This window comes from Bufo gargarizans, chromosome 5, assembly GCF_014858855.1.
Source record: "Bufo gargarizans isolate SCDJY-AF-19 chromosome 5, ASM1485885v1, whole genome shotgun sequence".
Taxonomy (NCBI): Eukaryota; Metazoa; Chordata; class Amphibia; order Anura; family Bufonidae; genus Bufo; species Bufo gargarizans.
In genome coordinates this window covers 230,931,385-230,950,198 of record NC_058084.1, presented here as the reverse complement: position 1 = coordinate 230,950,198, position 18,814 = coordinate 230,931,385, and the positions used below count along the sequence as shown (strand labels likewise).

Genomic DNA, 18,814 nt, shown 5'->3' with positions numbered 1-18,814 from the left:
AGAGGAAATCCACGTGGAAGTCAAGCAGGATTAAAAGAATCACAATCGGAATGCAGGCAGTAGTATAATATATAAAGTCCGGGGGATATAATTAGGTGGAGGGTGGGAGGCCAAGGGAAGCCTTGGGGCTAATAAAGTAAGGAGGAATTCTACAGACTTTAAGGTCAATTCGGGTCTGGTCAGTCAGGTCGGGAGAAAACTTCTCACCGAGACAGCAGTGAGGAGTAGGGAAGCCTCCTAGGCTCACCGACCAAGCAGGTGGCCTCCGTAGCGGTGGTCAGCGCAGGGAGTCACTAAAACAGATCGGGAGCTATATCTGGGGTTCGGGAGCAGCTCATAACACCACATAGTACAAGGAACGAAAGACGCTGCAGGGCATGGCAGGAAGAAAGGGGGAGGGCGTGACGCACCTTGCCTACATCATCACGTCCAGCGCCCGGTCATGAATCATTTTTGGATTCATTTTTGTCCCATAACATTGAGAAATAATCTATACATACTGCTAAACAAGGGCGAGTTGGATTTTCAAACCTTTTTGCTTGCTACTATTAGAGATGAGCGAATTTATGAAAAGTTCGATTCTGCTGATTCGCTGAATTTTACAAGACAAATTTGCTTTGTGACGAATACCTTTGTCACGAAGCACATTTTTGTAAGTAGCAGGTGCAATGACAAGGAGCAGCGATAGAGCCCCTCGGATGCTGCGTTCTTACATGATTGAGGCATCTGAGTGTAAAAACAGTGTGAAATTAACATTTAAAAAAATGTAATTACCGCCTCCATTTGCTCGCGATGGGCCGGCCGCAATCTTGCTTGAAGATCTGGAGCGAAACCTTGCACGGCGCGAGATTACATCATCACGCCGGCCGGCATGGTGACATCATACGTCACCAAGCATGGGATTTCGGCCAAGATCTTCAATCAAGATGGAGGCTGTAGGCCCGTCGCGAGCAAATGGAGAAGGCAAGTATGATTTTTTTAGTTTTTACACTATTTCAGGTTAAATCGATTCACTGACACGAAGCACGAGGAAATTCAGCTTTGAGGAGAATCAAATTTATCTTGAAATTCGGATCGAATTCCACTTAGTGGGATTTGATACGCTCATCTCTAGCTACTATGCTTCAACTTTAGAAATAACAATATAATTAATGGGGGATGACGTTTTGTTTTGGGTACTGTCGGAGGAATGAATGTTGGTTGATGGTTGCTCTCTAAAGGAAACACTAATATTTTGTCAACTTTTCTTTCAATATTTAAATTATCAGTTCAGTTGTAAAGACATCGTACATTTTAGACATATTTTTCCAGATTATCCTTTCAGGGATGGTTTAACCAAGGCATTAAATCACTAGCCGTTGTGTTCACTAATGTTTATACTCCTATGGGGAGTAAAAATCTAAGTTTAATCTAAAAATGTTCCAATTTTCTAGTGTATTTTCAGATTAGAAGTGATATCTGTAGGTTCAACATCTGTGATAAATATTAATAATTACTAATACGGGTTAGTAAACAGGTTCTTTCTACTATTTTTGGTAAGTTGATTTCCAACATGGCTAATTCTATAAATGAGGAAATGGGAACAGGATTTGAACCACAAGTATACTTTATAGGACTGGCAAAGAGCCATAATGTGGTCTGTCTAAACATCTACTGTATTAACCACATTGAAACTTAGAGGAAAATCATCCAACTGGAAAGGTATTTTTAATCTTTAATTATATATATATATATATATATATATATATATATATATATATATATATATATATATATAATTTTTTTTTTATCCCCTTAGGTTTCAATAACTTATTCTAGTGACCGGAATACTACAATATATAGTGTATGGTGCTTTTACCAGCGTCCTATTACAACCTACCAGAGGCAGGGTGTAATAAGAGTTTTAACATAGTAGACCTAGAGGCCTTCACAAGGAGCCCCCTGCCTTTGTCTAACCACTAAGATGCCCCAAACACAAGTGACTGCAACATCTTATGTGTTAAATGGCAAGGATTGCATATGACACCAGCAGTATAACAGATACAACAGCAGTATAACTCTGTACTAAAGTTTGAACAAATTTTGCATAAATCAATAGTTCAGGTGAAAATAAGAAAATCTGTAATATATTGAATCGGTCACTTCTCCCAGTTTTCTTATAAACTAACAAACAAACAAACAAACATTCACCCCGAATTCCCCTCTAAATCCGCCTTGAGAGACCAGGACTGCCAAACCACTAAGGGTATATTCACAAGTGGCATATATGCTGTAGATTTTCTGTCAACAATTTGTGTTCTACAGTACCAGCAAAGTGAATATTTCAAAATCTCACCCATGTGCTGTGGAAAAAAGGTGCAACAGAATTGAGGACTTAAACTGTGACCTTGTGCAGGATTTAAAGTCACAGCATGCCTCAGTAACCATGTGCTATGCCAGGATTAGCTGAGCGGACCGGGCTTCTGCCTGTGCCCGCTTCGCTAAACTAAAAGTCCTGCATGTAAACCTGCTCTGCTAATCCTGGCATAGCACATGGTTACAAGGTACCCATGTTCTATGCAGCATTTAGTAAACCTTGGGGTGGGAACAGGCAGGAGCAGCAACGTCTGCTCCTGCCTGTACTGCATTCTCTGTGGCCCCATTCATGAGAAGTCAGCGGTATGGAGAAAAGAGAATTTAAAGCGCAGAGGGGAAGGTGCACTTTAGGGAGGGAAAACTACATAAATAAAGTATATTACAAAAAGTATTATTAGGGCATTTGGGACATTTTACAAAAACCTTAATTAAAAGTTTAGTTACTTTTTACGTCTCATGGACTCCAATGCTAATGCAATGGAAATTGGAATGTCTAAGAGAAGCAATCTGATGATTGCTTGTTCAAGTTCCCCAGGAGAACTATAAAAAAGTATTTAAAAAAAAAATGTTTTAAGATTATACATTTTTTTTAAATAAATATAAAAAAATAAACCCCCCCCCCCCAATCAAAATAAAAATAGAAAAACAATAAAATAAATATCATGGGAATCGCCCCTTGCAATTAAAATACAAAAATATTGATCATAAAGTCATACACATAACACAACCCAAAATGGTATCAATGAGCCCTAAAACAGCTCCGTACACATAACTACAAAAAAAGTTATAGGGTTCAGAATATGGCAATAAAAAGAAAATATATTTTGAGGTTTTTATTTTTTTCATTAGGGGAACTATATTGTAGAAGAACACTGTAAAAACAAAACCCATACATTGTATGCAATATTATATGGTGCCATTAGAAAGTACCATTTGTCCAGCAAAAACAAGCCCTCTTAGAGCTATGTGGTCAGAAATACAAAAAAAAGTTATGGCCCCGGAAAGGCACAAATGCTCACTAAATGATCCTGTCCTGAAATCTATGCTGCTTGCAATAGGATTCCATGTTGCCGTTAATACAGCAAACAAATCCATGTAAACAAGTGACATGGGGCTAATTTGAGGCAGTTCTAACTGCAGATCCACAGCTAAAGTCTGTGGTTCTGGCTTGGTCCCCTGTAACAAATTCCACATCAGATTTTTTTTTTATGTGACTTAATTGTTGTGTGAACCTTTCCCCATTCTGTAATTGGAAGGTCAAATAAATGGACATTCCATTTGCAAGATAAGATATGAAAACAGTATTTAAAACAAAAAATGTATTTTTACCTTCCACAAATCAGATATATGAAATTTAGCATTTTGATGTACACCTTCTCTCCATGCTCTGTATTTTGAATACCACACAAGCCAAGGATTTAGTTCATAGCCAACAGCCTGGAACCCTGTCTTTGCAGCAGATATTACCTTAAAAATATATTGTTATATTGTAAGTTACGTTACATGAAAAGGTAAATGAAAAAAACACATATCTGTTTCTAGACATATTAGGCTGCTCTCACATTAGCGCTGACTTCTCTCATTCTGCTCCATTATAGAAGTAGAATGAAACAAAACAGAATGCTGGATCCAGCACATACCGTAGCTGAAACAGTGCAAGACAGACCCTATGGACATTAATATGGTTCATCGGGTTTCTGTTTGCGAGGCTGTCATTTTATCAAACAAAATAGTCCTTTATGCCCAGAACTATTTTATCCAATAATTTTGATTGAGGAGCCTCTGATGCAGATTTGAATTCTTAGTCATACCCTGTCACAAAGTATAAATGTTAACCCCTTTCCACAATACCATACATTTACAGCACACCTGCCCCCCCCCCCCCCCCCAGAACTTGTCCTGCAAAAAAAATAATCCCTCTCAAAACCAAATTCCAACACTGCAGAAAATAAAATGTGCACATGTATATGGAATGTGCTACCAAAATGTTTTCAGCCAGTTAAAAACAGATAGTATTAAAAAGAAGTAAAATGGGCACTCATATCTAGATCACAAGGTAGGCAAAGCGACTCAAATGATATATTAATTTATTAATAGCGATAAGTTGAACAAATTTATATGAGCAATACACAATAATAATGTACCCTAAATAGAACTAATTTCCCGAGATCAACATAAAATGATAAAACTTATAAAATTGATAAAATGAGCATACAACTGTCCACTGTTATAGCTGATAAAAAATCCAAGTATCCAATCCAGTGTTAATAGGTCCAGTCTGACATTAGCAGATGTAACACAATACTTTTGTCTTCTATTATCTACAACAGTGGTTTACAGCAAATATATCTCCAGAAAAAGGATAAATAAATAAGTAAATCAGTGAGTGAGTAAATAAATGAATAGTAAGTGCACAGTAACTAATGGTGACCAATGGGTAAAATGCAGCATGAAATGTTACATAAAATCCACTGGATCAACGATATATAATTGAAAAACAATTGGTGAAATAATGTGTATGAATAAATAAATAAGTATATTTCTGAAGAATCAATAAAGTGGCTGTATACCACTGATGCCGCAGTGTTTCTTTAGTGGTAGAACATGTGGCCTAAAATCCTGGCTTGGTCCGTACAATTGTCCACAAATATATTCAATTTGAGCAGATATCTGCCTGAATAGGCTGTATGTTTGAACAACCGCAATATACGCGACAGGATACTTGAGCAATGGTATAGATATGTCCAGCAATATTACGCAATATTCAAACAGCAAATCAAGATGTTTGGGCAGCAATATATATATATATATATATATATTTTTATTTTTTATTTTTTTTCAAAAATTTATTGGGAAAACTACAAAACATTTACAGTACAAATTTTTTACAATCTCAATTCTTAGTGACCCAACTAATTATATATAGATATAAATATAATCAACTCATCCTTTCGTTACATTTAGAAAACCCTCCCCCCTAGTCTGTGGTGCGTCAAAGTAGGACCCCTATAAATGAAACAATTTGACCTCAGCTAGTCAATCCTCCAACCACCCCATATCCTATTCCACTGGTCCTCAACTTCCCTCCGTTTGTATATAATTTTCTCATAATTTTTTACCTCATCAGTTAAATTTATCCATGTATTTATGTCTGGAGTGGATCGGGCAAACCAGGTCCGACTGATCAAAACTCTAGCCAACATCAATATTCTGCTCAGGAAGATCTTTTGATACTTGTGATTATTTAATTTGGAAAGATCATTAAGCACAAATACTTGTGGTTCAAAAGGAATTCGAATTTTTAGTTTATACATAATACAATTATTAATACTATTCCAGTAGTTTATAAGTTCTGGACAAGTCCATATCATATGGAGAAAGTCCGCTCCTGCAGTGTCACATTTGGGGCAGTTGGACGTGTCTCTTAACCCGCATTTATTCATCCATAGGGGAGTAATATATAATCTATGGCAAATATAAAATTGTATTAGAACATGGTTGAAGTTTTGGGATAGTGAGACCAAATTCCCAAAAATATTCTCCCACCCTTCTATTTGTAAATTCGGACAATCCGCCTCCCACGCTTTTTGTCCTGGTGACTGTGTATCACTAAACCGTGCCTTAAGTAATAACTTATATATATTTGAAATTTTTGTTCTAGAAGGTGTACCCCCTACCCAATCATTCAAAAAAGATAAGTTATCTATATCCAACAGCCGCTTATCATCCAAACTGGATAGTACAGATCGCAATTGAAAATACCTAAACCATGAAAGGTTTCTTATATTATGTGTCATTTCTATAAAAGATTTAATTTCTCTATCTTTAACTACCTGTGAGATATATAAAATGTTATTCTTCTGCCAAAATGTGTCAGCTGCAAAATCATCTAGCCTTTGTAAATACAAATTATGCCAGAGGGGCGTAAATGTAAGTGAACCCTTAACCTTCAACCATGTCCTAGTTGTAGCCCACACTTTCAGGAGTAATTTTATAGTCTCTCTGTAGCCTTGCTCATAACTCTTCAATAGGCCAGATTCCAACAAGGTAAAAATATTATTGTGGGCATGGCTAGTTACCAACTTCCCCAGCAGTGCACTGTTCTCTGATTCATAGCACATCAATAACTGGGCTGCAATAAAGTACCCTTTAAAGTAGGGGAGATTTAAACCCCCCACACTCCACTGATTTATACAAATATTCCAGCTTAATTCGAACTCGCTTTCTTCCCCATATTAAATCATTAATTATTCTTTCCATAAGTTTAAAATATTTATCTTGTATCCAAATAGGTGTATTCCTGAGCACATAAAGAAATTGTGGCAATATCACCATTTTAACTAGTGAAACTCGATCAGCTCTGGATAGGGGAAGTTTCAGCCAGATCCCTATTTTAGCTCTAATCTTTACCATTATGGGGATCAAATTAAGTTGTACAAAATTTTCAACCCGAGGCGATATAGTCAAACCCAAGTATTGAAAAGTATCAACAATATCCAACTGTGTCACAGGAACCTCTTTCTGTGGCAGGGGGTCTATTGGCAGCAGACTGGTCTTGGCCCAGTTTATAAGAAGACCAGACACCTCACCAAATACTTTAACCATTTGAATAATCCTAGGAAGAGTAATTTCCGTATGGTCTATAAAAAACAAAACATCATCTGCATATAATGAGATACGGTCTTGTGTTCCTAACGTACCGAATCCTTTAACCTGATCATCCTGCCTGATGGCCATCGCAAGGGGTTCGATATACAGTCATGTGAAAAAATTAGGACACCCTTTGAAAGCATGTGGTTTTTTGTAACATTTTTAATAAAAGGTTATTTCATCTCCGTTTCAACAATACAGAGAGATTAAAGTAATCCAACTAAACAAAGAAAACTGAAGAAAAGTATTTTCAAGATCTTCTGTAAATGTCATTCTACAAAAATGCCTATTCTAACTGAGGAAAAAGATAGGACACCCTCACATGTATTCCCTCTTAAATTGGCTCAGATCTCACACAGGTATATCACACCAGGTGCACATAATTAGTAGATCGTTACTCTGCATGTTGAATGAGGCTTGCCCTATTTAAACCTCAGACATTTAGTTTGGTGTGCTCCTGACTGTTGAAGTGAGAGTGAGCACCATTGTGAGAGCAAAAGAGCTGTCAGAGGACTTCAGAAAAAAGATTGTAGCAGCCTATGAGTCTGGGAAGGGATTTAAAAAGATCTCAAAAGATTTTGAAATCAGCCATTCCACTGTCCGGAAGATAGTCTACAAGTGGAGGGCTTTCAAAACAACTGCCAACATGCCCAGGACTGGTCGCCCCAGCAAGTTCACCCCAAGAGCAGACCGCAAGATGCTAAAAGAGGTCTCCAAAAACCCTAAAGTGTCATCTCGAGAACTACAGCAGGCTCTGGCTACTGTTGATGTAGAAGTACATGCCTCTACAATCAGAAAGAGACTGTACAAGTTTAACTTGCATGGGAGGTGTGCAAGGAGGAAACCTTTGCTTTCCAAGAGAAACATCGAGGCCAGACTGACATTTGCCAGAGATAAAGTTGACAAAGACCAGGACTTCTGGAATAATGTTCTTTGGACAGATGAGTCCAAAATTTAATTATTTGGACACAACAGCAGAGGACATGTTTGGCGTAAACCAAACACAGCATTCCAAGAAAAGAACCTCATACCAACTGTGAAGCATGGAGGTGGAAGTGTCATGGTTTGGGGCTGCTATGCTGCAGCAGGACCTGGTCAGCTCACCATCATAGAATCCACGATGAATTCTACTGTGTATCAGAAGGTGCTTGAAGAACATGTGAGACCATCAGTTAGAAAATTAAAGCTGAAGCGGAACTGGACCATGCAACATGACAATGACCCAAAACATACTAGTAAATCAACCAAAGATTGGCTGAAAAAGAAGAAATGGAGAGTCCTGGAATGGCCAAGTCAAAGTCCAGATTTGAATCCCATTGAGATGCTGTGGGGTGACTTGAAAAGGGCTGTACGTGCAAGAAACCCCTCAAACATCTCACAGCTGAAAAAGTTCTGCATTGAGGAGTGGGGTAAAATTTCCTCAGACCGATGTCGAAGACTGGTAGATGGCTACAAGAACCGTCTCACTGCAGTTATTTCAGCCAAAGGAGGTAACACTCGCTATTAGGGGCAAGGGTGTCCTATCTTTTTCCTCAGTTAGAATAGGCATTTTTGTAGAATGACATTTACAGAAGATTTTGAAAAGACTTTTCTTCAGTTTTCTTTGTTTAGTTGGATTACTTTAATCTCTCTGTATTGTTGAAACGAAAAGAAGAAAAAACACAGCGCCTCATGTGTGGTATCGTCTTATAAATAATAAAATATTAAGTGCGTAATTCGCTTACCAGATGCTGTTGTGAAGAGTCACAACAGCTGTAGATGCTTTGGCTGGTATCTATCCCCACCAGCTTAAAGGGATGCCGTGCTGCTGCCTGGGCCTCTTCCTGTCTCGATAGTTCCAGGAACAATTAGTATACACGTAATCACAAAAATGGGAGACCACTATCCGGCGCTGCAGGCATATAGATAAGTCTTCAGGTTTTGAAATGATTTTTTATTTAGGTCAACGCGTTTCAAAGGCGGAGTGCCCCCTTCGTCAGGACAATTCACAGAATGCAAACTTGCTTGTAGTTGGAACATTTAAAACACTGTTTTGGCGGGTTAATCAGAGGGAGGTACAGAGATAAGGAGGGGCGTGTTTAGTATAATGAGGCTCCTAGATAGCCTTCAATTACGTCAAAAAGAAGATACTGGGATATGTGTATACTTGTATCTAACATGTGAAGGAGTAGGCTACAGTTGCGCTAGACTGAGCGCTACATATAGATGCTTATTCCCTATTCTAGGTAGATACATTTGATACACTTTATTAAAACCTGCGCTCTCTTGCGCTGGTATCTCAAAAAGACACCAGCACACGGAGTTCTACACAGAGCCAGAGTCATCTCAAGCTCTCTGCTCTCCCTGTTTGCAGCGATCCTCCGTGTCGGCTGCTTCATACAATACTGCCTGTTATATGAAAAACACCAGCGCTGCTCGATCTCTAGACTGGAAACGATAGCAAGCGCTGGTGCTGGTGTGATCTCATTTCAGCTAGTGTAATAGCCCTGCGGGATGCTGGGCTCTCGTTTCATAGGTTTCACAGGCAGTGAGGTGATTCCTGTCTGTGCCTTTATTTGGACGCCTGGTCCCGATATCCATCATGTGTATAGGCTGCCGGTCTGAAGCGGAGGTGAGTGTAAACTTGCAATTGGGGCTGGCCAGTCTATGCTAAAGGGATTAGCACATTGTTATTATTATTATTGTTATCACCACAATCGGTCCCCAATTATCTTTCAGAAAATATTGTGGATTGTGTCCAAATATACTAAAACTGTATATATATATATATATATATAAAACAATTAAACCAATAATTCTGATTGCATTCCTATATGCTATGATAAAAACAATAACAACAACAATAATAGCAGTAACATTAAGTCACTGCAAAAAATGGATGGGCTCATAGGGGACACAGATAATAGGGACAGTTATATAAATGGATAGATAGATATATAAGACATATAAAATTATACATTTAAAGGTATATATAAAAAAATGTCATCTAAATGTGAAGATAAAAATAGTGATGATAACAATAATAGTAATATAAATAAAATTAAGATGAACATGAATAGGTATCAATGTGAAATATATATATATATATATAATAAAGATAAAAATAAAAAGAATAAGAATAAAGATAAAAATTGACTCATCCAGTTGCACAGGATTAGACAAAGTAAAATCACATAAAAAATACAGTAGATGTGCATACGGATGTATGTATGTAATGAAAACATATATTCAATATTCTCTATCCTAATTCTGCTGGTCCTAATTTTATATGGACCATTATCATAGAAAGTTTATACAGGCATATATACATGTGTATATAAATACACACACATATATACCCACACAAGCACTTGTAAACGCACATACATATATATACACATGTAAGCAAACATACCTACACACACACATACACACACAGAGTTGTGCGTCATTGTCTCTCGGATATGTATATATTATTGATCTTTATACAATCCTTATTTAGTATTATATATGTATATTATTTTTGTTATCTCAAAAATCTCATTCATGTCCTTCATAGGATAGTCTCAATGATTTCATTCAAACCTCGAGGACTCAGTGTATCTAATTGGTACATCCAGAATACTTCCCTCTTCTGTAGTTTTTCAAAACGATTCAGCGGGTTTTCTGGTATAAAATCAATGGGAGTAATTTTTATCTTATGTTTGTCTTTTTCTGGGGTGGATGCACAATGTCTGGAAACCCCATGTTTTAGATATTGTTTGCGGATGTTATACCTATGTTGATTCACCCGGCAATGAAGGGCTTGGGTGGTTCGGCCAACGTATTGTAGGCCGCATCCGCATTCAATAAGATAAATGACATAGGTAGAGTGGCATGTGAGATGGTATTTTATTGGAAATATCGTACCATTATAGTTGGAAGTAAAGGAGGTTTGTCTATGTGTGATGATTTTACAACATAGGCACCTCTTAGATCCACACTTATAGCTACCTTTCTCTTTCACTTTTTCTTGGCTCGGTCCACTAGCTCCTATCGCTAGGGTGTGTTGTTTTGGTTGGCTCGGGGCTAATATGTTTTTTATAGTTGGCGCCCGTCTATAGGTAATATTTGGTGTAGGGGGTAGGTATTTTGCTACATGTGGATCCTGTAGAAGAACATGCCAGTGGTTTTTAAGGATTTTTTGAATCTGTCTATTAGACGTATTGTACTGAGTGATAAAGCGGACTATTTCATTAGGGCCCTTAGGTTTGTTGTTAACTGATAGGCATGCCTCTTGTGATTGTAGGCTGCTCTTTTTTATAGCGTCTTTCACAAGTTGTTTTGGGTATCCTTTATCTCGAAACCTATTCTCCAAGATCTTTGTTTGTATTTTAAAATCCTCGTTCTTTGTACAATTCCGTCTAATCCTTTTACATTGGCTATATGGTATGTTTTGCAGCCATTTTTTATGATGGAAGCTAGAATAGTGAATATAGCTGTTAGTGTCCACTGTTTTGAAATATGTTTTTGTGCTCAGCAGATTGTTGTGACATGAGATAATAATATCTAGGAATTCTATCTCTACTTTATTGAAATTCGGAGTGAAAGAGATCCCCCAATCTGTTTCATTAAGGGAGTTGCAGAATATTTTTGCCGTGTCTTCCTTCCCATCCCAAATAATAAACAGATCATCAATATATCTTTTATAATATATGATCTGTTTGTGGAAGTCAGGGTGGTTAGTGATGAATTTTTCTTCGAATTCCCCCATAAATAAATTTGCAAACGCCGGCGCTACTCGCGTCCCCATAGCGGTCCCCTTGCACTGATGGTAGACTGTATTATTGTACATGAAATAGTTGTTCTGAAGTATAAAACGTAAGCCGTCAAGGAGAAATTCTATTTGGGGTGATGTTAGCGTATTATCATTTTGTAGAACTGTTTTTACACATTCTATTCCTATACCGTGCTCAATGTTCGAGTAGAGGGCTGTGACGTCCATTGTGAGAAGGCCATATGTGTCCTTCCACTCTATTTGTTTAAGTTCTCGGATCAATTGACTTGAGTCGTGGAGGTAGCTTGGCAAATTCTTCACGTAGGGTTGTAAGAACATGTCCATGAACTGTGATAGATTGCTGGTAGCACATTTTGTGTTTGAAACAATAGGTCTGCCGGGGGGATTTTGTATGCTTTTATGAATTTTGGGTAGATGGTAGAAATATGGGATACATGGTGTTTTTGGAGACAAAAAGTTGCGTTCCTTTTTATTAATATACCCTTTTTCGTATGCCTTCTTAACCAGAGTATTTAGTTTTTTTGTAATTTCAGGGAACGGATCATGTAGGATGCGTTATAAGACGATACCACACATGAGGCGCTGTGTTTTTTCTTCTTTTCTTGTCTATAATTAATCCGGACCGAGTATCCCATACTAAGACCGGAGGACGTACGTCCGAACGGCTGCCCTGAGAGTGGAACGTCTTGACAGATCACTACCAACGCACTATGGAATATTTCTCACAGAGAATTCAACAACGGAAACTTATAATATCGCGGTTCACCGCTTGCAATGAGAAAGGTACTCCAGCCCTTGGGGCTACAAGTGGAAATATAACAATGTTTACAGATGAAGAAACTGACAATATGTTGGATTTGTTCAAATCACTAGAAAGTAACCTAAAAAATGAACTGTTTCACCATTTGGACGTAATGTTTCTAGATATGTATCTGAAGGAGAATTTAGCTCCTAGAGGTCTAAGACTATATATAAAACCAACATTTCCAGACGACCCTGACTTTGTATATGAATGGAATGACTATCTTGATCAATGTTCAGCAGGTCTTATTAGAACTGTTTTGAACAAAAGAAAAATTCTAACTGACCTACACACAAAAGAAATAGAGGCAAATATAAAAGAACTACAACAATACAAAACACATCCGGATTTCCCTACAATTAATCTTAGTGTGACTAATAGAATTTATGAAAATGAACAGGATATTATAGCAAAAAAATCTCACAAACTAATAAGAGACAGACTGGATAGAGAACAGGATATATATCGCAACCCCACAAACAGGAACAGACCTAACACACAGATACAGGAACCAGCACCCCTAGATCAACATAGGAATCAAAGAAACATGAGAGACACAACAAACAAAATGAGAAAAAATGAAGGGAACTCAAAAACCAGGTTCTTCACAAACCAGACATATAAAAAAAAAAAACACAGTCAAAACGCACGAAAATTACAAGAAGAGCTCTGAACAATACCGCTGGTCCAGTGATAATGCACATCCCATCAAGGAAACAGCAGCAAAAGACCCCCCAGCCATCCCCAGACCATGTGAAGATATTATTAATAATAATAAAATGACCATGGATCCCCTCAACACCAAATCGGATAACCCCAGTACCATAATAAACACCAGCCATATAGATACAGATGAGTTTTTAGAAAAATTCAGAGCATTAAAATCAAGATATTTTGATCACAAATCAAGAAAAATACATCTACTTATGGGACACATCACAGCCCCTGGAAAAACATAACTACACCCACACGCATCAAGTCAGGTCCTGCTGACAGCAACACCATACAGGACCCTTATAACATTCCCAACCTAGGTCTCCCCCCCATAGAGACCATAGATGACCCTGATAACATAGCCCACCCCCATGACTATACTCTTCACCTTTCCCCCACCCCCACCCCCAGTCCCCACTATTTTCCTCTGATTGAAATTGATGAACATATTTCGGTTATTGACAACACAGCATCAGGCTCTAATGCATGTGTACCATTCCTAAATCATGCCAGATCACTTAACACACATAGCGTTCCTTTTTTAGAAGTGGGGTTACGTCCCTCCCCCCCCCCCCGTCTAAAATCGAACCCACAGATTACCCAATATTTCCCAAAAATAAAAAGAAAACTAGAACACGAGGAAAGAGAGGGGGACAACACCAAAAAAGGAAGAGTGATGTAAATTCAAATTCAAAGAAACTTGAACCCCCTACCTCTACCAAAGAAACATCCACAGTGAAAATATTTAATTTATCATCACATACGTTAACAACTCATGAAACCAGCCTTCTACAGAAAGGACTGTCTTTTTGCCCCCAAAATAAGATTGACCCTCTGGGTCTATTCATAGATGTCCAGAAGTTTAGACGTAATTTAACAATAAAGAGACATTTCGATTTGGAAAATAACAAAATACCTACCCAAAGACAAAATGAAAGATCAACTAGTAGAAAAGAGATCATAGAAAACAATGGAGAAATCCAAACAACAGAAACGGACAACTTCAGACATATAGAAGTTCGACCTAAATCAAACTTTTTCCCACTACATAGTCAGGGACATTGCATCCCGACTTTCTTTGACCTTGTATCTACTGATCTGAAAAAGATCGCGATTGGTACAGATACTGACAAAAGTAAGGCATTTAAGGGAAACCTAACACACCATGAACGTAGAGCATTGAACACACTAAAAAAGAATAATGAACTGACTATTCGGCCTGCGGATAAGGGAGGGGGTTTGGTCATACAGAACTATGAGGATTATGAAAAAGAAGCACAGAACATTCTTAGCGACACCACCTATTATGAACGCATCCTACATGATCCGTTCCCTGAAATTACAAAAAAACTAAATACTCTGGTTAAGAAGGCATACGAAAAAGGGTATATTAATAAAAAGGAACGCAACTTTTTGTCTCCAAAAACACCATGTATCCCATATTTCTACCATCTACCCAAAATTCATAAAAGCATACAAAATCCCCCCGGCAGACCTATTGTTTCAAACACAAAATGTGCTACCAGCAATCTATCACAGTTCATGGACATGTTCTTACAACCCTACGTGAAGAATTTGCCAAGCTACCTCCACGACTCAAGTCAATTGATCCGAGAACTTAAACAAATAGAGTGGAAGGACACATATGGCCTTCTCACAATGGACGTCACAGCCCTCTACTCGAACATTGAGCACGGTATAGGAATAGAATGTGTAAAAACAGTTCTACAAAATGATAATACGCTAACATCACCCCAAATAGAATTTCTCCTTGACGGCTTACGTTTTATACTTCAGAACAACTATTTCATGTACAATAATACAGTCTACCATCAGTGCAAGGGGACCGCTATGGGGACCGCTATGTATCAACACTGTAACACCTCTCGAGTAATTAGAGAAGGTAGAATGATACGTGTGCGCAGCCCATCCCCTGTCGACCACTCTAGAGGTCTCCTCAGTGAGGTGGGTCTCCAACAGGCATACTATTGCTGGTAAATGGACCCGAGTCAAGTCAAAGACCGCTTGTCTCTTACCTCTATCCCCCAAACCACGTATATTCCAAGCAATAATTCTAGTCAGCATCATCAACAATGGTTAAGTGGAGAAAAAAGGAGAGAGAAAAAAAATAAAATAAAAAAAGGGAAACCACACCTACTTTGACGCACCACAGCCCAACCCCGCACCCCCCCTCCCCTCACCCCCCTCATACAGGCAATCCACCACATATTGTAGTAGATTTCTTTCCTATGACCATCCCTCCCACACTCCCCCCACTCAGCCACCCCCATTAGGAAGCAAAGGAAAATACATTTAGGGGTATAAGCCCCTTATAGTAATTATTATTCCCGCCAGATCATAACCCAATTAAATTATCGATTATTTCGATCAAGCCAGTCCGCGGCTTCTTCCGGGGTGTCAAAAAAAAAAGAGTTTTATCATTAAAAACAATCCGCAGTTTGGCTGGGAATATGAGAGAATATTTAATATACCTTTCTCTTAGCCTCTTTTTAACAATCATAAATGTGCGTCTCTTTTCTTGTATATCTTTCGAAAAATCGGGAAAAAAGGCCAGTCTAATCCCGTTATATACAACCGGTGAGGATTCCCTCGCCCTTCTCAGGAGGATATCTCTGTCCCCTGTAGTCAATAGCTTAACAAGGAATGTCCGAGGTTGTCTCCCTGGAATTGATTTTCCCCCTGGGACCCGATGAGCTCTTTCAATCATAAAAAGAGAAGAAAACGACTCTTTCCCAAAGTTCTCAAGGATTAACTTCTGTATGAATTGGGTTGGATTTTTCTCTTCCACACCCTCTGGAATCCCTATTATTCTCACATTGTATCTTCGTGACCTATCCTCAAGGTCCGCTACCTTTTTCTTCAGAAGGTTATATTCTGATTTAAATGTGGAGACTTCCGTATTTATTTTTTTGGATTCATTCTGTATAAGGGCGACGGAACTCTCAAGGATGTTGACTCTGTCTCGCATTTTTGACAAATCATCTTTTATTAGTCCCACATCAACTTGGATAAACCCAAGTTGGGTTGTGACTGCCTGTATTAAATCCCCGTTCTGTTTAACCGCTAGGAGTATTTCTTCTAGCGGAGAGGAGTTGTCATTAGGGATAACTTCCCCCATTATACCATCTTCTTCTTCGGGGTATCTAGAGGCTTTTTGTGTTTCTTACTCAGTCATCTCTGAGTCATCGTTTTTTTTTTGTGACAGGTTCCTTTTGTCCGCCCCTCGTATTAACCCTCGGAGACCTCAGGAACTGATCTATTTTTGTTGCCTCAACAGTTTTGGACCCGTGTTTCTGACTTGAGAGATCAGTCGAGCGCCTACTAGCTTTTGGGGCCATATCTTATTCCTGCTTTTTTTTTTTTTTTCCTCTTTCTTTCCCCTTGTTCCGCCTCTTTCTCTCCTTTTGAATATATATATATATATATATATATCACTTCTTCTTCACTCTCCTTCTTTCCCTTCTTTTATTTTTTTTTTTACCTTTCACTCTCTCTCCCTCTTTTTTTTTTTTTTTTTATTTATTTGTCCGCTCTTCTTTATACTCTCTCCCCTTTTTTTTCCCCCCCCCCCTTTTTCCGCCTTATACTTTATATTCTATAGTTCACTTCTTTTATAATCATAGGCACCTCACTTTTTTTTTTCTTTTTCAAAAATATTGACACCAGCAGCCTGTCAGAGTAGGGTTAATAGAATTAGTCCCAGCAGTATAGAGGAAAAAAGGGGAAGATAATGATCAAAAATACTGGACAAAATCTAAAAGGCACAAAACGGGGTTAAATATATCATGGGCATCATACAAGCCCCCTGAAGAGTCCTCCAGCAGCTTATCGATCTCCACTCAGGATTAGTTAGAGTCAACAATCATAGGGAGGTTAGTCACCACGACATCAAAGAGGAGAGGGAACAAATCGGGAAAAGCTGAAGACACGAGGAGAGGGTCAGGTCATGTACAATAACATGAGGAGAGAGCAAGGAGAATCGGCAGCAGTCCTAAGTATGATTCATCAACTTGTCAACTTGTCCAGCAAACCATCGGGTAAGGGAAACACAAGGGTGCTACTCACACTGACACCAGGAGGAGAGCAGCGGATCAACAAGGACTGGAGACGCACTCCACGGAAGAGCTCCACATACCGAACTGATCACGACGGCACGGTGAGTAGGAGAGGAGGAAGCGGCAGGATCAGCAAAAGCTAGAAGCAGGCCCCACGTCCGAGCTCAACAGTCGAGGCAGTAGCATAGTAGGCAGTAGACGATAGGCAGAAGCGCTGTAGCGCTTATCACACGGTCATAGAGAGGGTGCGGGGAAAGTTCGGCATGAGAACGCCAGAAAGTTCAAGGCAGCGGGACAGCTGAGCCGTGGGGAGGCGGAGAGCGCGACGTCCTCTACGTCATCACGTCATCCCCGTAGTGTTGGCTGTTGTTCAAAGGCTGTTGTTCAAATAGAACGTCATTGGAGGGGAGGGAATCATATTGCCCGGATGTCTAGGGCTGAGGCCAGGAAGATTTTCGAATTTGGCAGTTTGGCCCCAGCAGGACTAAATGCCGAATTTGAAATTTTCGGGTTTTTGTGATGGGTCGGGGAGTACTAGTCGGGCTGTTTAGCAGCACTATGACCCCCCCTGTACTCGAGATCCCCGACCCCAATCCACATATACCATCATCCCATGTACTCCGCCCGAACCATTTCAGGGAATGAGCCCCATGGAACATTGTTTATTGGAAAATATATATGAGTTCCCTACAGAATATAATACCTGATAATCTTTTATAAATAAATCTTTTATATTTTTATATTTTAGACCCTATACAGAAATTCCCTATTATTTAATACATTTTTAATATAAGACCATTAAAGATTTATAAGTTGTATATTTATTCTATTTTAGAAGAATGTTTGATATGGAATGTTATCTACATTGGTCCCAATTGTAACTAGCTATTGTACAATTTGTTATGCAAAATTTGATATGTATAATGATTCTGGTTGGTTTAGGAATACACAAAACAGAAAAACGCATGTGCGCAAAAAAAACGCAAATTTTCGCAGGATTATCGCAATATAAGGAAATTGGATCCAGATCCTTTGGGTCCATTTCAGGTTTATTAAAGAGCCTTTGGGAGGATAAAAAGCCGGCAAGTTAGTCAGACCCAAACTAGCCACTGAGGAAGAAGGCAGGTAGCCTTTGAAACGCGTCTGGCAAGGAGCAATTGGATCTGACAATACACCAGCAACAACTTTGTACGGTATTGGATTGAAAGCGCTTTCTAAAAGGACTATTACCATCGATCCAAAGAGGCAGAATATCTATCTACCTCAAGCAAAGACATTGGACGTGGATCTGCAGCGTGACACAGCCAACATTTCTGCTCACAGCCGGGTGGATACAGCATCGTTAGCAGCTAATTCAGCTGTGTTATCCAAAGGCAAGTCCTGTTTGCATCTACACCACGTGGGACGCCACGGTGGGAATAGGACGATATGTGAGTAAGAGCCATTCAGCTCCATAATACT

The 18,814-nt window shown here is 38.9% G+C and overlaps 1 protein-coding gene across 2 annotated transcripts in view; it reads right to left on the bottom strand.

Annotated features, from left to right (window-relative positions):
* Positions 1 to 18,814, bottom strand: part of ATPSCKMT (ATP synthase c subunit lysine N-methyltransferase) — a 163,327-nt gene that overhangs the window by 67,633 nt on the left and 76,880 nt on the right. For both annotated transcript variants that reach the window (XM_044295130.1, XM_044295131.1), the window contains exon 3: positions 3,685 to 3,822. In XM_044295130.1, the coding sequence (XP_044151065.1) occupies positions 3,685 to 3,822 (138 nt within the window). The remainder of the gene's footprint in view (positions 1 to 3,684; positions 3,823 to 18,814) is intronic.